Source organism: Limulus polyphemus, unplaced genomic scaffold (assembly GCF_000517525.1).
Source record: "Limulus polyphemus unplaced genomic scaffold, Limulus_polyphemus-2.1.2 Scaffold6113, whole genome shotgun sequence".
In the NCBI taxonomy this organism is placed as follows: domain Eukaryota; kingdom Metazoa; phylum Arthropoda; class Merostomata; order Xiphosura; family Limulidae; genus Limulus; species Limulus polyphemus.
The window spans coordinates 1-23286 of record NW_013671723.1 but is presented as its reverse complement, the minus strand read 5'-3'; the positions used below and the strand labels follow the sequence as shown (position 1 = coordinate 23286).

The following is a 23286-nucleotide window of genomic DNA, read 5'->3' as shown; positions in this document are numbered from 1 at the left end:
GTTTCATTAATTTGTATTATTATCAGTATGCTTTATTAACTTGTATTATTATCAGTATGTTTTATTAATTTGTACTATTATTATCAGCATGTTTTATTAATTTGTACTATTATTATCAGTATGTTTCATTAATTTGTATTATTATCAGTATATTTTATTAATTTGTACTATTATTATCAGTATGTCTTATTGATTTGTATTATTATCAGTATGTTTTATTAACTTGTATTATTATCAGTATGTTTCATTAATTTGTACTATTATTATCAGTATGTTTTATTAACTTTGTATTATTATCAGTATGTTTATTAACTTGTATTATTATCAGTATGTTTTATTAACTTGTATTATTATCAGTATGTGTTATTAATTTGTATTATTATCAGTATGTGTTATTAATTTGTATTATTATCAGTATGTGTTATTAATTTGTATTATTATCAGTATGTGTTATTAATTTGTATTATTATCAGTATGTTTTATTAACTTGTATTATTATCAGTATGTTTTATTAATTTGTATTATTATCAGTATGTTTTATTAACTTGTATTATTATCAGTATGTTTTATTAACTTGTATTATTATCAGTATGTTTTATTAATTTGTATTATATAACAAACTTATGTTTAGTGACTTTAAGAAGCGCTTCGACTGCACTTTTCTGCCTGTTTGTTGGTCAAGGTGGATTTCACAATTTTTTTAAGACATTTCACTGCAGTCAGGAGGGCTGGTGGGCCATCAGAGGGTTACGCCCTCTCAGTGGCCAGCAGATGTAGAAGTACACAGTGTAAATAAGCAACGAGAGATGAGTAAGTGAGACCAGGCACTGAGATGGTGAAGACGAGTTTAATGTACGCTATTAGGAAACGAGATGATGTAGTCGAGATGATCAGATGGCAAAAACATAAGGTAAAGGTTCAGGAGATGATCCGTCGGAGGTTAGAGTTTGAGAGGGGTATTAACCGAATTGGATAGGATTTTGTCGAAGATATGGTTGTGATGATCGAAGCAGCGGTGAACATACTTCACACGTAGTTCACGTAGATGTGCGAGTAGTGGGGGGGGGGAGGTGAGAGAGTATAATTCCTGTGTAGGACTGGAACGACGTAATTGAAAGGCTGTGGTAATGCGTGGCGTTTCAAAACTTCCAGCCGATGATAGAGTGAAGATGGAGCAGAGATCCAGTTAACATGACCATACGTGAGGCAGGGTCGGACAAAAGCTTAGTAGGAATATAAAAGGAGTTGGGGATTCAAACACCATGATGAGCCACAGAGAAGGCGAAGTAAATGTAGCCTGGAATTAACCTTCGTGTGTAGGATGGCCAGGTAGGCTTTCCAGGTGAGATGGCAATAATAGGTAATTCCAAGATATTTAACTGTATTGGATAGGATAATAGGAATGTTGTCAAGTCGGACATCGAAGAGAAGTGGATTGCGGCATGATGGACGAAACTTGTGGTGAGTCGGGCCAAAGAGAATAGTTTTGGTTTTGTGATGGTGACGGGTAAGCCTCTAGTGTCTGCACCAGGAAAGAAAAGAGCTGACGGCTTTCTGCAGGACTTTGTTGAGGGTGACCATTGTAGAACAAATGGCAAGGAGAGCTCTGTCATCGGCGTATTGAAAGAGATAAACTGGAGGCCGGAGAACGGGCATGTCAGCAACATATACGATGTACAGTAGTGGAGAAATTACGGATCCCTGTGAAACGCCAGCACGAGAATGAATACCATTGATGGAAATGGTAGCTCTTCGATCCCGGAGAAAGGAAAAAATAAGTGTAATGTAGGAAGCAGGAAAAAACAGGTGTTGAAGTTGGTAGATCAGCCCCCAGTGCCAAACAGAATGAAAGGCTCTTTCAAAGTCAAATAGAATGAGGCATGTAGGTTTAGAGATGTTGAAGAGGTTTGTAATTAAATCGGAGAGCTTGAGGAGCTGATCTGTAGTAGTGAGATGAGGGTGGAAATCTGCCTGGGTATGCGGAAGCAACTGATTGTCTGCAATGAAAGAGTGAAAATGACGAACAATGATGCGTTTAAAAGTCTTGCTTAGGACATTGGTTAGACTAATGACCCTATAGGAATCTAGTTGAACTGGTGGCTTGGATGGTTTCAGGAAAAGAAGGATGGTTGATGACTTCCAAGTGGTAGAGAAGAAACCTGTGCGAAGTAGAAAGGTGTAGAATAACGCCAATAGGGTAATAAACTGAGCAGGTGAATTAGAGAGATGGGAATAAGTGAGACCATCTGGACTGAGGGCTGAGTTGCGACGATGACGTAAGGCAAGTCGGAAATATTGAGAAGTAATTGGAGCACACAGGGGGTTGGTTTCCAGAACATGGGTGAGAGAGAGGCCAAGAGTTTGAGAAGTAGGAACAATCATCAAAGTCAAGGAGGATGTGGTGGTGGAGAATTGAACTGCGACTCAAATTGGTGTGAATAAGCACTGGCATTGAGGAGCATAGTAGTAGGAACCTGGCCATCCACAAGGATAGGATAGAAAGGGGAGTGATACTGGCCAGTGAGGATGTGAAACTGAGTCCAAAACTGAGAGAAGAAAGGGGAATGATGAAGTCTGTTGCACAGGTAATGCCAATAGCGACGTTTAATAGCTTGAATGAAATTTCTGTCCGTGTGTTGGAGATCTCTGGATTGGTGTAAAACAAGTGGATCATGAGAATGGTGATAGTCATGGAGGAGTGAGGAGACACGGCAAAGAAGTGTGATGGCTTGTTGGGGTATGGAGAGATGGAAAGTAGATGACAGCAAAGAGGGGATTGAGCGAGCACCTGCAGAGGAAATATCTGATGTTAGGGTATGTTCAAAGGCATCTACACTTGAAACGGTGGTAGGGTCAAAATTCCAGGAGTGGTACACAACAAGAGGGGGGCCAAAATGCATAATGACTGACAAAAGCACTTCAAGTAAAAAAAAATCCGAACAAGGTAATATTGAAATAAGAAAAATACACATTAATACACTAACGAGAAACTACAATCAGGAATCAGCACAGTAAGGCATAATCCAAAAGGCTCCCAAACCTGGGGTCGCCAAAATTTATTTATTTCAGTTAGCTATGAAATGTGATGTCAGGGTTTACTATAGGGTGGGGTTGGTAATAAAATCTGACCGAGTCCGTTTTTAACGAGCTCTACGCTAGTAATACAATAAACGTCTAATATAATAAATTAAAAATAAACGTCATTCTTATTGACATTCATTAACTAACTGTCAATTGTTTGTTTAAAAGTTGTAAAACTTTCTACTTCTACAAATTAAAATACTTGAGTGGATATCTAAATATTTAGGTGCTAGTTCAGGAATAGGTAAAGCCACTGCTGTGTTGTTCTCACGCCTGGGAGCGAGGCTAGCTCTGACTGGAAGGAACCAAGAAAATTTGACAAAATCTGCTGAAGAATGTGAAACAGCTTCACCTTATAATCTAAAGGTTTGACTAAACATTATATAACATAGTCGTATTTAATACATAAGGAATGTTTAAATAATAATTATTGAAAATGTAGTAATTTATAAATGACCTTATAATCTAAAGGTTTGACTAAACATTATATAACATAGTCGTATTTAATAAATAAGGAATGTTTAAATAACAATTACTAAATGTAGTAATTTATAAATGACCTTATAATCTAAAGGTTTGACAAACATTATATAACATAGAAGTATTTAATACATATGAAATGTTTAAATAACAATTACTGAAAATGTAGTAATTTATAAATGACGCCATATTGGTTTTTAACTGAAGTAAATATGTTCATATAAATTGGAACTGTTGTTCCCAAGATGGAGAAAATAATGAGCAAGTCTGATTTAGTTGGACCTTTAATTGAGAAGGAGAAGAAGGAAATAGAGAAACATATATTCTGGTTCTGTGAAGAGAAAAACAAATGGAAATATCCTCGTATCACGGTTCTATAATGTATTATTTAATAGATACTTAACTTGTCTTAACCCAAAATATTTGTTCACCAACACATAAACAAACACCTGCACACAGAGAAATAAAATATAGAACATAAATAATTAAAGGTTCCAAATATTCGATTCAAAAACGTCCAACTCGAGTGCAATGTGGATAGTAAACAAATGTTTTATAGTAATTAAAACGTAATAAATTATAATTAAAACGAGATACATTATAATTCAAACAATGAATTATAATTAGATTGTAATAAATTATAATTAAAACGTGATAACGTGTAATTAAAAGGAGATACATTTTAATTAAAACGTAATAAAATATAATTGGAATGTGATAAGTTATAATTAAAACCTAATAACATAAATAAGAAAATTAACATAGTAGTTTATTTTATGAAAAGATATATTTTAATTATTTCTTAGTAAAATCATAAATAATTTTGATTTCAGAAACTGTTATTTTTTGACTTAAATTTTTACTTTTTTAAGTAAACTCCATATGGCACAAAATCATCAGTCTCTTCTCCAAAATGTTTTTCTTTATAAATATGTCATTTTTATTATATTAACAATACCTATATAAATATAAAGGCATTGTCTGTTGTACTTCCATGTAACTACTTCGCAGGGTGTGGATGGATCTTTACCAAAACTGGTATGGAGGTTCATTAGGTCCACGCGGGAGAACATACAAATTTTCAATTTTGCAGTTTTTACGGGCGTTTTTTACTACTACTTCGCCCTCTGTTGATGGATCTTCACCAAATTTGGTATGAGGGCTCAATGGGTCCATGGGGAGATACATGCGAATTTTCAATTTTGCATTTTGTGTTTTGCGGTTTTTACGGACGTTTTGTACTAATACTTCGCCCTCTGTAGATGGATCTTCACCAAATTTGGCATCAAAGTTTCTTACTATGTTTGCAAAATCTCAGGTTTCTAGGTTTTTTCCTCTTGGGTCTATGGCAGTCACACACACTCAGGCACGCACGTGCATGTCTGGCTGGCTGTGATTTCTATTCGTAATATAAGGAAGAACTTTTCTATATGGTTTTTAGCATTAAAAGATGCGCATGCGCGCACGCACATGGATAAGATAAGTAATACCCAGGTGCACACCCTCAAGGTCCACTTAGTATAGGTGCAAAATTTCAGGTTTCTAGGTTCTTTGCTCTTGAAGCTATTGCACTCACATATTCATTTCTATGTGGTGTTTTGCTAGCTTTCCTCATAAAAAAGATTAGCACGCACGTGGATAAGGTAAGTAATACATAAGTGCAAAATTTAAGATGTGTAGGTTATTTTCCCTTGGAGCTATGGTGGTTACACTTCTTTTCTATGTGGTTTTTCGCTAGCTTGCCTCATTAAAAAGATGCGCTTCCGCACACACGTGGGTAAGTAAGAATACTTAGGTGCACACTCTCAGGGTCCACTTAGTATGGGTGCACAATTTCAGGTTTTAGGCTCTTTCCTCTTGGAGTTATGACGGCCACACCCAGACATACAGATCCACAGACACAGCCTTTTAATTTTATAGATTTATTATAAAAATCGCTGGGTGTCTAGAATTGTTCTTTAACTGGTAATTTGAATGTTTTCACCTCTGACGATGGACGTGCATGTTTAACAAGGTCAACTTCTTTACGGTACCTTCATTCCCCAAATAACGTTGCCTGATAACTTAGATGTATATGGCCTACGACAATACGTTATGTTTACCGGGTTCTTATACTATCAACTAAATATGTCGTACTAAGGCTGACAACCCAAGGAACATATTCCTGCATAGAAGTTTAGTGGATATACATTCTGTATATATATGTACAGTCTGTAGATTCTGTTGATGTTGGTACGCTTACACATAAAGCAGAAAAACAGAGGAAAACCTGTACATTTGTACATGCGCAAAAGAAGATTCATTACCATTACCATATATGGTGTTTCATGGCGGACGCAGTTATTATCCAACCACCTAGTGTTTGTTTATTGTTAAAAACACAAGGCTACACAATGATCTCTCTGAGATCTGCACACCGCAAGTATCGAAGCTCGATTTTTAGCCTCTCTGACACTACCACTGAGATAACATGACGATAGTAAAATCATTCACATTTAAAACTTCAACAAAACGTGATTCCACGTGATCTTCAACACTGTCCAACAATGATCCTTTAAAGTCAGAATGATGTCGGGAGTGACAATATTTTGACTTCTAAAACGTCTGTTTGGTATTTCTTTGATAAATAATCTTGAAAACTCCCCCTACTTTTAATTTCTTCTTCAAACATTCATTCATTATCAGAGTTTTTTTTGTTTTTTTTGTTTCAAATATTTTTGAGGTGTTGTTATTTTTTCATAACTTATTACATTTTTAATACGATAACAAATTCTGTAGAAACAATATAACATGAAGCAATACTTTAACGGAACAATTTACTGCACGACTCAGTATGTTTATTTCTGTTTTTTAACTCAAAAGGTTCACTTTCTTTTGTATTTCAGCCTTTGTGTATCGTCGCTGATTTAACTATAGAATCAGATATCGATCGGATTATGAAGTCAACAATTGACACCTATGGAAGACTGGATATTCTGGTGAGTTTATTTACTAGAAAAAATATAGATTAACACATTATGTTTATACCATAATTATTTTTGTTCTAATTTTTAGTAAAACACATAGACATTCGAAAACTAGTGTTACATTATTGTTTCTGGTCAAAGTTTAAGTCTGGTAGACCCACCTATAAACAGGAACAAAAAAGGCTTAGAACTATCAGTAAAGGATCAAAACTAGTACCATTTTTAAATAAACAATTTGCACTAAGTCTGTAGTTACCATCTTTTTTTATGTATTTACGTTCGCGTTGGTGTTTTGCTTTTCTAATTATATACACACAGGGGTTTCTTTTCATAGAGCAGGGAGGAATTATTTTCCATAACTAAACTCAGTATACTATATTCAAATTTGAGAATTTTATTTCTAAATGACAATTATCACCTTCGTACATCTTTCTAAAGTTGGTGATATGTTTTGTAGGAGCTTCATAACACGGCTCTTGTGTTACTTTTCTAAGCCTAAATGTTGGTGTGTTATATTGTTTACAATTCTAAGAGGGGTTCCTACTTTACCTACAAAGTATCAAGATGTTACTGGGTTTCCTTCTATGATAAGTTGGTTAAATTTATCCACTACCTCTGTTACACAAGTTAGAAATCGTTCTAGAATAGCTAGTTTTTTACCACTGGACCTAAGCCTTCTCTTGCTTTAAAGATATAGTTAAATACTAACAAAAATCCTTTCTTTGAAGAAATAAAACACTTTTCACACTTTGATAATCTCGGAATAAGGATACATTCTGTAATGTAATCTTTTGTTTTGTTTTGTTATCATCAAGTTACAAGGTTTTGTACAAGTAGTTTACACTGACTCAGATATATATATACCGGATATTGTTACACGATTAAGAAGCGATATCTTTGCCCCCCCCCCCCCAGTGTGTTTGTTTACAGTAGAATTGTGTCAGTGTAAACTGACATCATCATCATCATCATCATCGGACACTTGTACCTCATGATGACAAAACCTTGTCGAAACGTTGCAAATTAGCTGTTATGTTAAACTTATATTAAAGTTTTTCTTCATTGCCCATTCAAGCCGTCTCCAAGCATTATTAGTCTCAAAGTGGGTTCCTCCTTATCGAAATTAACAATGTTGTTTGTCTTCAGGTTAACAGTGCTGGTATGTTAGCATTTGACTCTGCTCAAAAAGGTTCTTTGGAGACACTAGATTTGGTGTGGAAAACCAATGTTCGGTAAGGAAGTTTACATCTATTAGGTTTGTAGAAAAATAAGGAAATAATAAGAAAAAAAGATGTACAAGTAAGAAGAGGGCTATGTATATAAATATGTACGATTTGTAGTCAAATGTAGAAAAAATACTGTATACACATGGTAGTTATATAGAAAAAATCAGGAAAAGAAATATTGAAAAGCTAGCAGTGTTACTCGATGTTGACCGGGTTTTCCAAAGAAGTCCTACTCTCTATGTTTCCGCGTTGCATATTTTGATAGGTTAAAAATATTTTGTTAATTTATGAAAAAAAACAACAACCTGAGGTTTGATTTTTGAAAATAAAATGCGAACCTGTTTTAAATCAGGGCTTCATTATGAACGATATATTTTTGTTTTTCCTTCACTGGCAAGGATAAATAGGCCCTTATGGAGGATATTTAGGTTATCTTGTACAGTTCTAGTGAACAGGAAAAGCCTACTTCTATTCACACCCCCCCTCCACTCCTTCTTAAATATTAAAATTTCAAACGTTTAATATGTATGTAATATTATGTTCAATTTGCTTTAATGTAAATTTAATATATTTGTATTAATGTGATAAGTATATGAAATATACTACAAACAAAATACAATATTGTACTCTATAATGTATTTAAAAAAATCCACTTCCAGGTATCAAAACACCCAGAGAGAAAAAAAGTAGAATAAAATACATCGGCTGACTTGACTTTAATCTTATTGTACACAATAATTATTACAATTTAGGCCTTACTCTTTTCACGTAGTCTATTTTATGGTATACTGCATACATTTATTTTATAGGCTAGGCCTACTGTTTGCTTTTTCACACATGACATTCTAATTCTGCATACATTTCTTGTGTGTAAGATTAAATGTACAGTTAAATAGTAACGATTTTTTAACTAAATAAGCCTATAATGTTATATTCTAAATTAAATGTTAACTCAAACTTACGGGTTCGGTTAGCAGATGATAGGCACGGTAACCAACGAAAAATTGTCGTTTGGCGCATCTTTACGTGAGGGAAGTGTGACATGCGCAGTGAATGCAATGAACAAACAAGCAAGCAAACAAACAAACAGAGAGATTTTGAATTTTATATGTAAATAAGGAGAGTACTTTATACATATATTAGAAATATAGATAAGGAAAATATTGTAAGGCTAGCTTCTGGAAGTTTCAACCTTTAGTTTATTGTGAACAAATTTCGTTACGATTCATATGTTGGAATATTATTTTCTTTAAAATAAAGCAGTGTGTACGTTACAATATAAATCATTATTTAATCGTCTCAAAGTAAAATGTAGAATTAGTGGACATGAAATATCAAGTAATATAGAAATATTCATAAATAAAATACATTTAAAAATGAAATTCTAATAATTTGTAATTTATTTACAAACGCTTGGAAGCTTTCAATTGTCGTGGTAAAATAGTTTGGCAATAAATATTCTGTAGGGATATCTGACCGATCGTTCGATTTGTTTTGGTAGTAGCGCCATCTATTGCTTTAATAGTTAGTTTTAAAGGTGTTTAATTATTTTTCTTCTATGTTTTCAAAGAGCTGTCTATCGTTTGACGATGCTAGCTGTTCCTCACCTGATTGAAAGTAAAGGTTCCATTGTCAACGTTTCGGGCATTCTCAGCAACAGGGGAGTAAGTACTCTAGCATTGAAGAGCCAAGTGAAAAATTGTAGCTTTTAATTTAATTAAAATGTGTCAAGGAGTGATATTTTTTGTTATAAATTTTCCGTGTGTAATATATTTCGTTTCTCCTCTTATTGTCACGTTAATTTTTATCCTATAATTTACCTCACCCCTTTCGATCGTTGTGTTATTTATCATGAGTTTCTCGTCATAAGATAATTTGGAACACTCACTGTTAGCGACACTTTCGGTCATAATCCTATAAGAAAATTAGAGTAGTTAAAACTTAATTGAAAGCTTTAGTCAGATGTATTTAATTCTATTGAAGTCTATAAAAATGAAACATGACATTATTTTCTCTGACTATGACAATAAACAGAATTTGACATTATGGATCTAATTTATAATAAATATATTTCGACGAATTTTTCTAGTGTGCAACATTACTTTCCTATACCATGTCGAGAGGCGCTATAGATCAATTTACCAGAAGTGTGGCATTAGGTGAGTTTATTAATAAATGTACGAAATCTTGAGAACCAAACATGTTTTCATATTTACAAACTAAGCTAGGACTGTTTATTAATTATGAGTTATTTTTGAAGCAAGGTTTTGTTTATTTGTTCATTTTCATCATGAGTTATAGATTCCTTTGTCTAAGTGATTAAGTTATATACAGCTCCCTCTGTTTTATCATCAACTTTGACCAGTAGATTTCAGATTGTTATTTATACAAGTTTACCGAAATCAAACCAAAGTGTCGCTTTTAACTATATTTCATTAATCCAAGATTCAAAAATAAGAAATTTGTAAAGACAACTGAAAGCATGATAAATATTTTTCTTGTTTACGTTACACTGCTTTTCAAATAAACAATGTTACTGGCTTTTTAAAAGATTTTTATATGAAACCATCATCTAAAATCAAGTTTCCTTCTCGGACTAACGACAAAAAGCATTAGGAGTGCGTAATTATATTAACACAAAACAAAGGTCAAAGGTTAATAAATCGTGATTATTTTACTAGATGGTAATTAACCTAGTTAACGTTTATAGTTATACAGTGTTTTGACATTGCACAAGTAAACTTTATTTAGAGTAATCTGTTACACTTGTAATACAATGTAGTAACATTACACTCGTATATTTACGTTGAAAGAGGGTTACTGGCGTATAACAGACAAAACAGAATTTTTATTAACTGTGTTCACTAATAGAATGCAATCTGCATGTCGCGGGTTCGAATCCCCGTCACACCAAACATGCTCGCCCTTGCTCAGCCGTGGGGGCGTTATAATGTACGGTCGATCCCACTATTCGTTGGTAAAAGAGTAGCCCAAGAGTTGGCGGTGGGTGGTGATGACTATCTGCCTTCCCTCTAGACTTACACTGCTAAATTAGGGGCGGCTAGCGCAGATAGCCCTCGTGTAGCTTTGCGCGAATTTCAAAACAAACAAACAGTCAGTTGTCATGGTTACACTAACAAAAAAAACTTAATGACTGAAGTTCGAGAATTTACGTATTCTAGTAATAAAATTAGGCTTAAGATTTTAATTAATTAAATATGTTATAGAAACTAGTTGTGTTGGTAGCGCCTTCTGGCGACTGTATAAGGCCAGATCTTGCTCCCAAACAAGTCAGAGTGAACTCAGTAAAGTAAGTGTGTTTTTATTTGTTTATAATCTATATTTATAAAAGTGTTTTGTATGCATATTAATTTGTAATTTGTCTAATTTAAAACTGGGCGTAGTTTAGTGTTTAGCGTACTCGGACTGTCAATCTGAATATATATATACATATATTGCAAACCGTGGTGTCTGTTTGAATGTTCTTCTGTCTCCCGTTTGAAAAAGCTGTGCACGCAGACAAATCTCAACATTCTCTTTTGCAATGACGGGAGAGCAGACATGAATAATGTTGATGTTAATGTTGATTTACGGTATGTTATTGTTGAGCAGCTCTTAACATGACTGGGATGTTTTCAACAATTATATTTCGTGGTGGGCAGTATAAGTAGCTCAGAGCTTTGACTCTGAGTGAAACCAAGAGTGCAACGCAATCAACCTTTTTAAAGTTCATGAAATAACTTAAATTGATAGATTAACTTAACCTTTTGCCATCACTGGGGACGGGTATTTTTGCTTGTAGTTGATAATATTTTGAGTTGTAGAAAATTATGCTCCATAAGGAACATTGTATTTTGGGAGGCTATTTGTTTATCCACAACAGGTGTTAAAGGGGGAGGTGCTGTTTGTTCATCCACAACAGGTGTTAAAAGGGGGAGGTACTCTTTGGGCAGTCAGGGAAGATATATCTTTTTTCAGCTATTTGGGGAAGCTAAGCCTTCCTGAATCTCTTATACTTGCCACCACTGACCTGGGGTTCATGGTTTGCGGTCATGGATGATCACATAATAGTTGTCCAAGAGTTGGCAGTGATTATTCTATTAGTTCAAAATTATGTACAACAAATGCGGGTAGTTTGTGTAGTTTTACGTTGGGTTTGTGAAAAGTAAAATAACCCAGTTTGATGTATTTTTTAAAATAAAGAACCCAGTTCTGATGTATTTTTTAAAATAAAGTAACCCAGTTTGGATGTATTTTTAAAATATAGTAACCCAGTTTGATGTATTTTTTAAGATAGAGTAACCCAGTTTTGATGTATTTTAAAAAATAAAGTAACTCAGTTTGATGTATTTTTTTTCTATCTGAAGACAGTTGATCAGAAAAATCATCTAGAGCTGGAAAAGAACAGTTATTTGGATGACTTATCTGTTTATCTCCTGCTAAATTATCAAAAGTTAAAATTAACATATCTTATGGATGCTTCACAAAATTTGGATTATTTTAATCCCAATTGGACAAAACCATAATTATCAACAAGATAGGATATTAGTTAATCTGTATTGTTTGAATAAATATATGGGCGGGAGTGGATAATTGGTTACCATGTTAGTTACTGTTGGAAAGGTCTAAGGTACGAGACGATATGCTGCTTAACACATTCTACACTATCAGCTATGGGTACGTTATATAGTAGCAGTCAATCCCGTTTTACAGATCAAAGATTCGGATAAAACATTTGCTGCTGGATATGCCTTCCGTCTGGTCAATAGATTAAAATTAGAAACAGTTATTCCTGGCTGTTTAACCCTTGTGTCCAACAAGGTTCCATTCAGGTTGTAATATCTATTACCTTATAAAAATGGACTTTATGCTTTTGATGGTATTATTTAGATGGTATTATTGCAACAAATATGCTTGCAATTTCATGTAAAACTACACTAATATTGACCGTTCATAATCTTTATCTGATAGACTTGAGGGAAGGCAACTGATCAACAGCACCCATTGTTATCTCTAGTGTTTCTTTTACCTTACTAAATAGTTATATTTAAGTGTCACTCTTATTACACAGCCACAGCCACAAAGCATTCACCTCTAGGCTGAGCCTGGCTTCACTGCACAATTATGTCTTAATGTATTTATAAAGAATAATTTAATCGTGTCAAAACATTTCTTACTTTTTATCTAGTAGTATATACAGTAATGTAATAATGTGGTTTTGTTGGACTAAGGAGTCTTCTACGGTAGGTTTCTGTGACTTGTTGGCGATAAATTCAAAATAAACGAACCGTACGAACTCCATTTGTTTTGATAATAATATGTATATTCGAAACAAGTTAAACGTATATATAAAAATTATTTAAACTATTTATATCATAGTTGTATCTTAAATACTATACAGTTCTCTGCTTGTCAAAAGTCCACTTAGGCCTATTCGATTACTTTAGAATTCCGTTAACAAGCCGAACTATGTTTCTTTATTTTTATCTTAAATACTATCAGTATTCACTTATTCCTTTCTCTTTTCTTTTATCACAATAGTATCGGTGTATAATTCACTTACGCTGTCTCGTGAGTTACCGCAGTTGTATCCTGAACTTCCGATACTCGTCTGCTTTTTCGTATTTAGGTCTACTTCTAATAAACGTTTGCTTTTCGCATATAGGCCTACTTCCAATTAATCGTCTGCTCTATGTCAAAGTCCACACAGGCAGGTTTAATTGTTTTTGAACACCCTCTGACGAGACAAATTATTATCCTAAAATATCAGAAAACTGTTAATCTCACTTTAACATATCAACCATTACACTATTCACTCTTATGATGGTTAACTTTACGTTTTCTAACTTTTCTCTGACCGCAATTTCCTTTCACCTGGCTTTACTTTGGACTCTCTCGTCTGGTCACCGTTATTTATATCTCTCATTGAGGTATTCCGGAAATCTCCATAGCCTCAACATCAATAACTTACAAACACAACTTCCAATAATCGTCTGCTTTTTACTCTTATGGGGAAATCAAATAAAATAAGCAATCATGAAATGCTAACTCACAAAATAAATTAAATAATACTACCTACAGTAAACAGTATTTAGATATTTAGATGAATATCTATTGTTAGTATTCATTTTTATTTATCATAATTCTAATACTTTTAACTTAAAGTGTCGTTTGAAACCTGTGAGAATTTATATAGAGTCGAATATTTTAATTGATGAACAGTTAAATTTTGTAAACAATATATGACATGTTCATTTTTTCTTCTTATTTCTATTTTACAGTCCTGGAGTTATTGAAACAAACATCTTTTCAACTATTGGACTAGACGTAAAGAAAGTACGTATTTAAAGTGTATCAATTTGTTTTATTATAACTAAAATATGATTTAATTAATTAAAGTTAGAAAAGACAGTAGAATCACAGAAAATACAAATCATGACTTGTTAATTAAAACCAAAGATATAGTTGGTCTCTAATGGTTGTTTATATAATATAATGTTATAATTTACCCCTTTAATTACCTACTTGTTTTTATACAGTTTATATCAGCTAGAGTCCAACCATTGAGACATGTTATTTTCCTTGTTATAACATTCAGTGTTATTAACTGAACAGAAAACGGGTGAATCACTTATTTTATAAGTAACATGTATAGAGTAACCCAACATAAATAAGTGGCATTGGTTACAGTATTGATGTTATTTCTGTTTAAAAGAAATATTGACCGTGTCGGTATATCTAGGATTATGATAAACACACTGCACTCCATAATCGACTAAATTATCTCGGTGCAGTTATCAAAATGTGTTGGAGTTTCTGGTTTTTGTTGATTTATTTGCCCGATACAACATCGTTTCAACAAATATGAGTCATTACTTATATTAAGCCTAACTTAAGAATAACTAAATTTCTTTAAACGTTTATATCACAGGTGATGCAAGAAGAAGCACAGTTACGACCACTTGGTCGTGGAGGACAACCGCTAGAGGTCGCTACTGCCATCGCTTTTCTCGCTTCTGACGAGGCTTCGTTTATAACTGGAGAAACCTTGGTGATAGATGGTGCAAGAACCATCCCTTGCTGAGATGTCTTATTTGTTTCTGCAGTAATGAACTTTTTGCAGAAAATAAAACATTAGTTGCTGATTGTTCCGTTTGATGTGTAGTTATTTGTGTGTTTATATTCATGACATTAACAGTTGCTGTCAAAATATAAAAAACCTGAAATCCAGAAAGAGATCCTTAAAATGATTCTTTACTTGGTTGTATAAGCCTATAATTCAGTATTAACAAGTTAAACTTCCTGCTATGTTTAACTCATCTAAGTCTACTGTATCATGTAGTTTTGTTTATATTACCCAAGTCTTCTTGCTGTCTCTCCTACTTATGTAACTGTGGAGAAATGACATTTATCTATTTAGCTGTAACATTGTAGGTTTACAATGTCTATTGTTTTCTTTTGTTGTAGAACAAAGACATTTCCATGATAATTAGGTCTACATGTATATACATTAATTTGTTAGAGATATCCCAGAATGGTAACTATACAAATCCAGGGTTGAACAACTCTGGTCACTACGTGTCTGGAAGACACCATCCCATCTAGTCTTGTACGTTCCAGACTGCACATCACCTTTCTTAGCGCTGAAGTAAACCTATTTAACTATTCTGAATGTACCAGATCCTGACAGTTTCCTATTTGGACTGTGTTGAAAGCTGGACACAAGTTAAATACAGTGAAACAATCTTTATCTCAAACACTCTAAAATCGATAGACATAAACAAATGTATTCGTCTGGCACTTTTACTTGAGAGTTCAAATATCAGCAAATCTACTTCTAACAGTACCCAGGCTGAGGAAATGTGTCATTATTTCCAAAAAACAGCAGCGTCATTATACTCTGGGTAGAGTTGCTTACCACGTAACTGATGATTACACTTAGTACAAAAAACGGATACAATGTCCGTGACTTACTAGTGTAAAATATTCACTGTCAATTTCTATACAGTATATGTTTCCCTACAGAAATATGTTCAGCAGGAACACACAAGTGATACCCTAGTTGAATGACCCGATTTAGAAAGTAACTAGGGTGAGAGGAACTTAGTGAGTAGCTTGAACGATACATTGGATTAAGTCAACATAGAAAATATGTAGAGTTTGGAAGTAATTTATATTAAATAAGATGGTATGAAACATGTATCCTTGATAAGACAAAGATCAGCAAGAATTTTTAATAGAAGTGTCAACAATTGTCTTATAACAAAATACATAGAACTATATTAATTTCTATGAGCAATTCACAAATTAATTTATCATATTTTTAACATATCAAAACATTTCATGATCTTGGATGTAAAGACTGATTACTCTAATAATTATTTTTGTAAATACAGTTCTGTAAGTTTCACCTGTTAACTTATTGGTAGTTCTTTCTATAAAAATAAGTTAAGTTTTTAAAAACAGTCTAAAATGATAATTAGTTGAAGTATTCCATTCTTTTCAGAAAAGTATCTTAACCCTAAAAATTATAAAACTTCTGGGTTCTCATTGATCAAGTAGTCTTATATTATTGAACAGCTTTGTTACTTTATTAAGTCTAGACTTTAACAAATATATTGTGTAAGTTGATATATCTAAACAGACAACAATGTTCGAGGTTGAACTTTGTGTTTAAACCAATTAGAAGTAGAGTATTTATCATGCATACTAAAGAGTTTTTGTCATATTCAAGTAATTACACATGACTATACTTTATAAAGTAAAACTTGTTTTCTTTTAGATACGTAGGCTTAATAGAGAAACCACTTCATACATCAATTACATCATGTCCTAATGAAGCTGTAACAGTGAAATTTTGAGAAACTAAACTGGAGTAAAGCTTTATTTAACTCTGTCGGGAAGAACGTAGATATAACATACCAATAAAAAGGTTAATATTATAACCATCAGATTCTCTACAGTAGATAACTTTCTGGGATGTTAAAGAACTGGTCGTTTTAATGACCAATTGTGTACACAAGATATTTACTTGATCTTTTCTTTATCTTTACTTCTTCAACACTCTTACTCCCTTACATTTCAGGTGGCTCCTCCATGGAGTTTTGTATCCTCACCAGGTCCTTCTCTTGTTTCACTTCCTTGAAACCAAGATACTATTATATATGTGAATTATTAAAGCTATATCCCAGATATTTTATACTTCTTTCGGTATTCTGTCCATAGAAAGTCTGATCTTCATTATAACACTTGTCACTTGTTGTACTCAAGAACCACGTTCGTGACATCTAAGAGGAATATGTGTTTATATTACACGTTTATAACCTTAGTTTTTCCTAACTCGAAAATGTCTTTAATATGAGTATTGAAAAACCTACACATTATAAATCTATAATGTTAGTTAACTTCAAATAATATTTCTGTCTTGTGTGTGTGCATAATATTAACTTTTGACACTTTATGTGTAGCTCTTTCAGACACGTCATTTGAAATATACAAACATATTGTGTTCACTTGGAGGTAATTGTTTTATATTATGTTATTCAACACATCAAAACATCTTACCGCTGCTTTATTAATCTTCTTAATGAACAATATAACCTATATATATAATGTAACTATAGCAACGCTCTAGCCACCACAATATGGGACTTCTTTCGTCTAAATGAAGGTACTCGATGGTATGAAAGTTAATGCTTCTGTAACATAGAATCCCCGTCCCACCAAATATGCTAATCCTTTCAGCCGTGAGGGCGTTATAATGTGACGGTCAATCTCACTATTTGCTGGTAGAAGAGTAGTCCTAGAGTTGGTGATGGGTTGTGATGACTAGCTACCTTCCCTCTAGTCTTTCACTGCTGACTCAGGGACAGCTAATGCAGATGACCCTCGTGTAGCTTCGCGTGAAATCAGTAGAGGGAATATAACTCCAGCTCCACCATCAGCAGAGGAAATGTGTAGGTTGAGACAGAATAAAACTCTACAGGGAGTTTAATTCCAGCTCCACCATCAGGAGAGGAAATATGTAGGTTGAGACAGGATAAAACCCTACATGGAGCTTAATTTCAGGTCCATCATCAGGAGAGAAAATGTGTACGTTGAGACAGGATAAAACCTTACAGGGAATATAATTCCAGCTCCACCATCAGCAGAGGAAATGTGTAGATTGAGACAGAATAAAACCCTACAGGGAGTTTAATTCCAGCTCCACCATCAGGAGAGGAAATATGTAGATTGAGACAGAATAAAACCCTACATGGAGCTTAATTTCAGGTCCATCATCAGGAGAGGAAATATGTAGGTTGAGACAGGATAAAACCTTTCAGGGAGTTTAACTCCAGCTCCACCATCAGCAGAGGAAACGTGTAGGTTGGGACAGGATAAAACCCTACAGGGAATTTTATTCCAAGTCCATCATCAGGATAGGAAATGTGTACGTTGAGACAGGATAAAACCCTACAGGGAGTTTAACTCCAGCTCCACCATCAGGAGAGGAAATGTGTAGGTTGAGACAGAATAAAACCCTACAGGGAGTTTAATTCCAGCTCCACCATCAGGAGAGGAAATATGTAGATTGAGACAGAATAAAACCCTACATGGAGCAACCTACATGTTTCCTCTGCTGATGGTGGAGCTAGAGTTAAACTCCCTGTAGGGTTTTATCCTGTCTCAACCTACAAATTTCCTGTTCTGATGATGGACCTGGAATTAAAAGACAGGATAAAACCCTACATGGAGTTTAATTCCAGGTCCATCATCAGAACAGGAAATATGTAGGTTGAGACAGGATAAAACCCTACAGGGAGTTTAACTCCAGCTCCACCATCAGGACAGGAAATATGTAGGTTGAGATAGGATAAAACCCTACAGGGAGTTTAACTCCAGTTACACCATTAGAACATTCGAAATATTGGTTGAGACAGGATAAAACACCACAGTAAGTTTAACTTGTTAATACTGAATTATAGGTTTATATAACCACGTAAAGAATCATTTTAAGGATCTCTTTCTGTATTTCAGGTTTTATATATTTTGACAGCAACTGTTAACGTCATGAATATAAACAACAAATAACTACACATCAAACGGAATAATCAGCAACTAATGTTTTATTTTCTGCAAAAAATTCATTACTGCAGAAACGAATAAGACATCTTAGAAGAGACAATTCTAGCGCCATCTATCACCAAGGTTTCTCCAGTTATAAACGAAGCCTCGTCAGAAGCGAGAAAAGCGATTGCACTGGCGACCTCTTGTGGTTGTCCTCCTCGACCAAATGGCTGTGTTTCGGCTTCTTCTTTCATCACCTATAATATAAACGTTTAAAGAAATTTAGTTATTCTTAAGTTAGGCTTAAAGGTTAAAGTAAAGAAAAATATATTTATATCACATATAATACATAGACATTGATTTATATATTTGATGAATAAACTGGATTGCAGAAAATATTAGAATACTGTTATTACACTACGTAACAAATATAAGTATTAGAATTAATTATGTCTTTATTTATTTTCTGATATGTTGAACTGGATAAGTAAGTATTATACCTTTACGAAATCGTTAAACTTATGTGTAACAAAATGGCGTATTGACCACAGTATATTGTTTCCTGAATATGTTATTGAAAAAAGAAAACACTTGAGCATTAAAAGATGAATTTTAAAACAGCACATCCATTCTCTGTTCAGTTGTTAACACTGAATGTTGTAACAGGGAAAATTACATGACGTAGTTAGTGAAGTCAGGTCGAGATATACAGTATAAAAATAAGCTGATAAGTAAATTATAACATTATATTATATAAACAACCGTCAGAGACCAATTATATATCTTTGGTTTTAATTAACACAATGATCTCTATTTTCTATGACTTTTGAAACTTGAATTAATTAAATCATATTTTAGTTATAATAAAACAAATTGATACCCTTTACACGTACTTCCTTTACGTCTATTCCAACTGTTGATAAGATGTTTGTTTCTATAGTTCCAGGACTGTAAAATATAAATAAGAACATTAACATGTCAAATATTGTTTACAAAATTTAACTTGTGATTTATAAATGCGGTAAGAGATAGATGTGAAGTCTTGTGTGTGGCCGCGAACCATGAAACCTCAGGTCAGTGATGGCAAGTATAAGAAGCTTGGGAAGGCTTAGCTTCCCCAAATAGGTGAAAAAAAGATATCTTTTCTATGACTGCCCAAACAGCACCTCCCCCTTTAACACCTGTTGTGGATAAACAAATAGCCTCCCAAAATACAATGTTCCTTATGGAGCATAATTTTCTACAACTCAAAATATTATCAACTACAAGCAAAAATACCCGTCCCCAGTGATGGCAAAAGGTTAAGTTAATCTATCAATTTAAATTATTTCATGGACTTTAAAAATGCTTAATTGTGTTGCACACTTGGTTTCACTCAGAGTCAAAGCTCTGAGCTACTTATACCGCCCAACACTTAAAGTAATTGTCGGGCATTTCATTCATGTTAAGAGTCACTCAACTATAACGTACGGTAAATCTACGTTTTTATTGTTTAAGCTACGTTACATTTTCAAATGTAAATGATAGTGTGATTAATTCCTAACAATTTAGTGTAGAATATCCTGCTTGTGAAATAAAATTCGGCATCAACATTATGCATGCTTGTTCTCCCGCCATTTCAAAAGTGAATATTGAGGTTTTCCTGTGTGCGCAGCTTTTCAAACGGGAGACAGACGAACGCTGGGACAGACACCACGGTTCGCAATTTATATAAAATATGTGACAGAATAGGCTACCGTAACAAAATATTCGCCACCTGTACCTCAGATTCACAGTCCGAGTATGATAAACGCTAAACTACGCCCAGTTTTAAATCGAACAAATTACAGATTAACATGTATCCGAATGGCTTTTATAAATATAGTTTATACACAGATAAAAATACACTTACTTTACTGAATTCACTCTGACTTGTTTGGGAGCAATATCTGGAAAAAGACAATTGAACACGTGATAAATATCTATTTTTTCATTTACGTTTATTGGTGCTGTATATAACTTAATCACTTAGACATAGGTATCTATAACTCATGATGAATAATGAACAAATAAACAAAACCTTGCTTCAAAAAGAACTCATAATTAATAAACAGTCCTAGCTTAGTTTTTAAATATGAAAACATGTTTGGTTCTCAAGATTTCGTACATTTATTAATAATCTCACCTAATGCCACACTTCTGGTAAACTGATCTATAGCGCCTTTAGACATGGTATACGAAAGTAATCTTGCACACTAGAAAAATTCGACGAAATATATTTATTATAAATTAGATCCATAATGTTAAATTCTGTTTATTGTCATAGTCAGAGAAAATAATGTCATGTTTCATTTTTATAGACTTCAATAGAATTAAATACATCTGACTAAAGCTTTCTATTAAGTTTTAACTACTCTAATTTTCTTATAGGATTATGACCGAAAGTATCGCTAGCAGTGAGTGTTCCAAATTATCTTATAACGAGAAACTCATGATAAGTAAATCCACGATCGAAAGGGGGTGAACTAAATAATAGGATAAAAATTAACGTGACAATAAGAGGTGAAACGAAATATATTACACACGGAAAATTTATAACAAAAAATACCACTCCTTAACACGTTTTAACTAAATTAAAAGCTACAATTTTTTCACTTGGTTATTCAATGTTAGAGTACTTACTCCCCTTTTGCTGAGAATGCTCGAAACGTTGACAATGGAGCCTTTACTTTCAATCAGGTGAGGAACAGCTAGCATCGTCAAGTGATAGACAGCTCTTTGAAAACATAAAAGAAAAATAATTAAACATCTTTAAAACTAACTATTATAGCAATAGATGGCGCCACTACAAAAACAAATCGACGATCGGTCGGATATCTACAGAATATTTATTGCCAAACTATTTTACAACGATCCTGGAAAGTTTCCATTAAGGAAATTTGTAGATAATTTACAAATTACTAGAATCTCATCTTTAAATGTATTTTATTTATAAATTATTTCTATATTACTTGATATATCATGTAATAAACTTATGCAGTATAAACTTATAAACTTATGCAGTCTGCCATCAAATAGACTACGTAAAAAGAGTAAGGCTAAAATTATAATACTTATTGTGTATAATGATATTAAAGTCAAGTCAGAGTAATTGGTACGGCGCTTGCATCCGGTGTAAGATGGGTTGAACCTGGAAATTATATTTTTATTACATTTAGAATAGACAGGCCTATTTAGTTATAAATTATTAATCATACACCTACTTATACGTCATATATTTAACCTCACACACAAAAGAAATGTATGCAGAATTAGAATATTATTTTATCTCCTCCTCTGTCAGTTATGTCCTCCACCTGTGTCCCTGGGTAGCATAATTTGATTATTTTCTCCCTATTTACCTCACAGACTATTCTATCCACATGTCTTGTCAAGGAATCACCTCTAACTATAACCTCTTTATCATCCACATCCTTCTCTGACACTTCTGTTTTTCTTCCCTTCAATACTTCCTCGTCTGCTGAAACCAAGGGCTGAAATTTGTTGCTCAACAGAATCGACTCGTTATAACTAAATTCACTACTTTTTACACTAATACTACTCTTTCTAACTTCCTGAAAGTCAGTGTTAGCTGATGTATCCCTTGCATGTAAAAGATTATGAGATGGCTGGGCAGTATTCCACATCTTGAACAGTTGATGGACAAGATGACTGCATTAATTGTGAGCTGGTTAAGAAAAACTGGGAATTTTTAAATGATAAGGCTCCTGAGCCAGATAATATTTCCACAAGGGTTCTGAAGGAGGTTAAAAAGTGGATATGTGAGACACTTACCACTATTTTTGTCAGTCCTTGAGAAGTGAGTAAGTACCAGAGGATTGGAAGTTAGTTAAAGTAACTCCTCTTTTCAAGGGAGGTGATAAACATTGTCCCCGTAATTATAGATCCATTAGTCTTAGATCAGTTGTGGGAAAGTTTGGAAAGTATGTTAAAAAGATGCTGTGCAAAGTCATTTAACAAAGTTTAGAATTTAATTGGATAGTCAACATGGTTTCACTAAGGGAAAATATTGCCTTATAAATCTTTTGACATTGTCTGAAAAGGTTACTGCTTATGCATATGAGAGTAAGGGTGTATCTGAATTTTCAGAAAGCATTTGACAAGGTGCCACATAAAAGGATTGTAAAAAAATATCTCTATAGGTGTGGGGGATAAGTTAACAAATTGGATAGAAGAGTGGTTGGATGGAAGAAAGCAAAGGTTGTTACAAATGGAGTTCAGTCAAACTGGATTAATGTCACAAGTGGGGTACCTCAGGGCTCAGTTTTAGGGCCTTTGCTCTTTTTGATTTACATCAATGATATAGATGAAGGAATAGTTAATAAATTGCTTAAATTTGCAAATGATATTGAGGTCTTGTGGGATGCTAGCTGTGAAGAGGATGCTGCTGATTTACAGAAGGATTTAGATCATTTAGTGGGTTAGGCAAGTAAATGGCAAATGGG

The 23286-nt window shown here is 33.6% G+C and overlaps 2 protein-coding genes across 2 annotated transcripts; one reads left to right on the top strand and one right to left on the bottom strand.

Annotated features, from left to right (window-relative positions):
* Nucleotides 1-832: 832 nt before the first annotated feature.
* Nucleotides 833-14900, top strand: LOC106473369 (3-oxoacyl-[acyl-carrier-protein] reductase FabG-like). Its single transcript, XM_013934053.2, has 9 exons — nucleotides 833-956; nucleotides 3308-3447; nucleotides 6447-6539; nucleotides 7674-7759; nucleotides 9324-9417; nucleotides 9843-9912; nucleotides 11027-11063; nucleotides 14035-14089; nucleotides 14685-14900. The coding sequence occupies exons 1-9, from the start codon at nucleotides 833-835 to the stop codon at nucleotides 14835-14837; spliced, it is 852 nt and encodes a 283-aa protein (XP_013789507.1). The 3' UTR covers nucleotides 14838-14900.
* A 3952-nt stretch (nucleotides 14901-18852) lies between these two features.
* Nucleotides 18853-21588, bottom strand: LOC106473368 (uncharacterized oxidoreductase YhdF-like). The gene is made up of 5 exons (XM_013934052.2): nucleotides 21464-21588; nucleotides 20967-21036; nucleotides 20694-20730; nucleotides 19696-19750; nucleotides 18853-19059 (listed from the first exon to the last, which is right to left on the bottom strand). The coding sequence occupies exons 1-5, from the start codon at nucleotides 21536-21538 to the stop codon at nucleotides 18883-18885; spliced, it is 414 nt and encodes a 137-aa protein (XP_013789506.2). The 5' UTR covers nucleotides 21539-21588; the 3' UTR covers nucleotides 18853-18882.
* Nucleotides 21589-23286: the final 1698 nt, after the last annotated feature.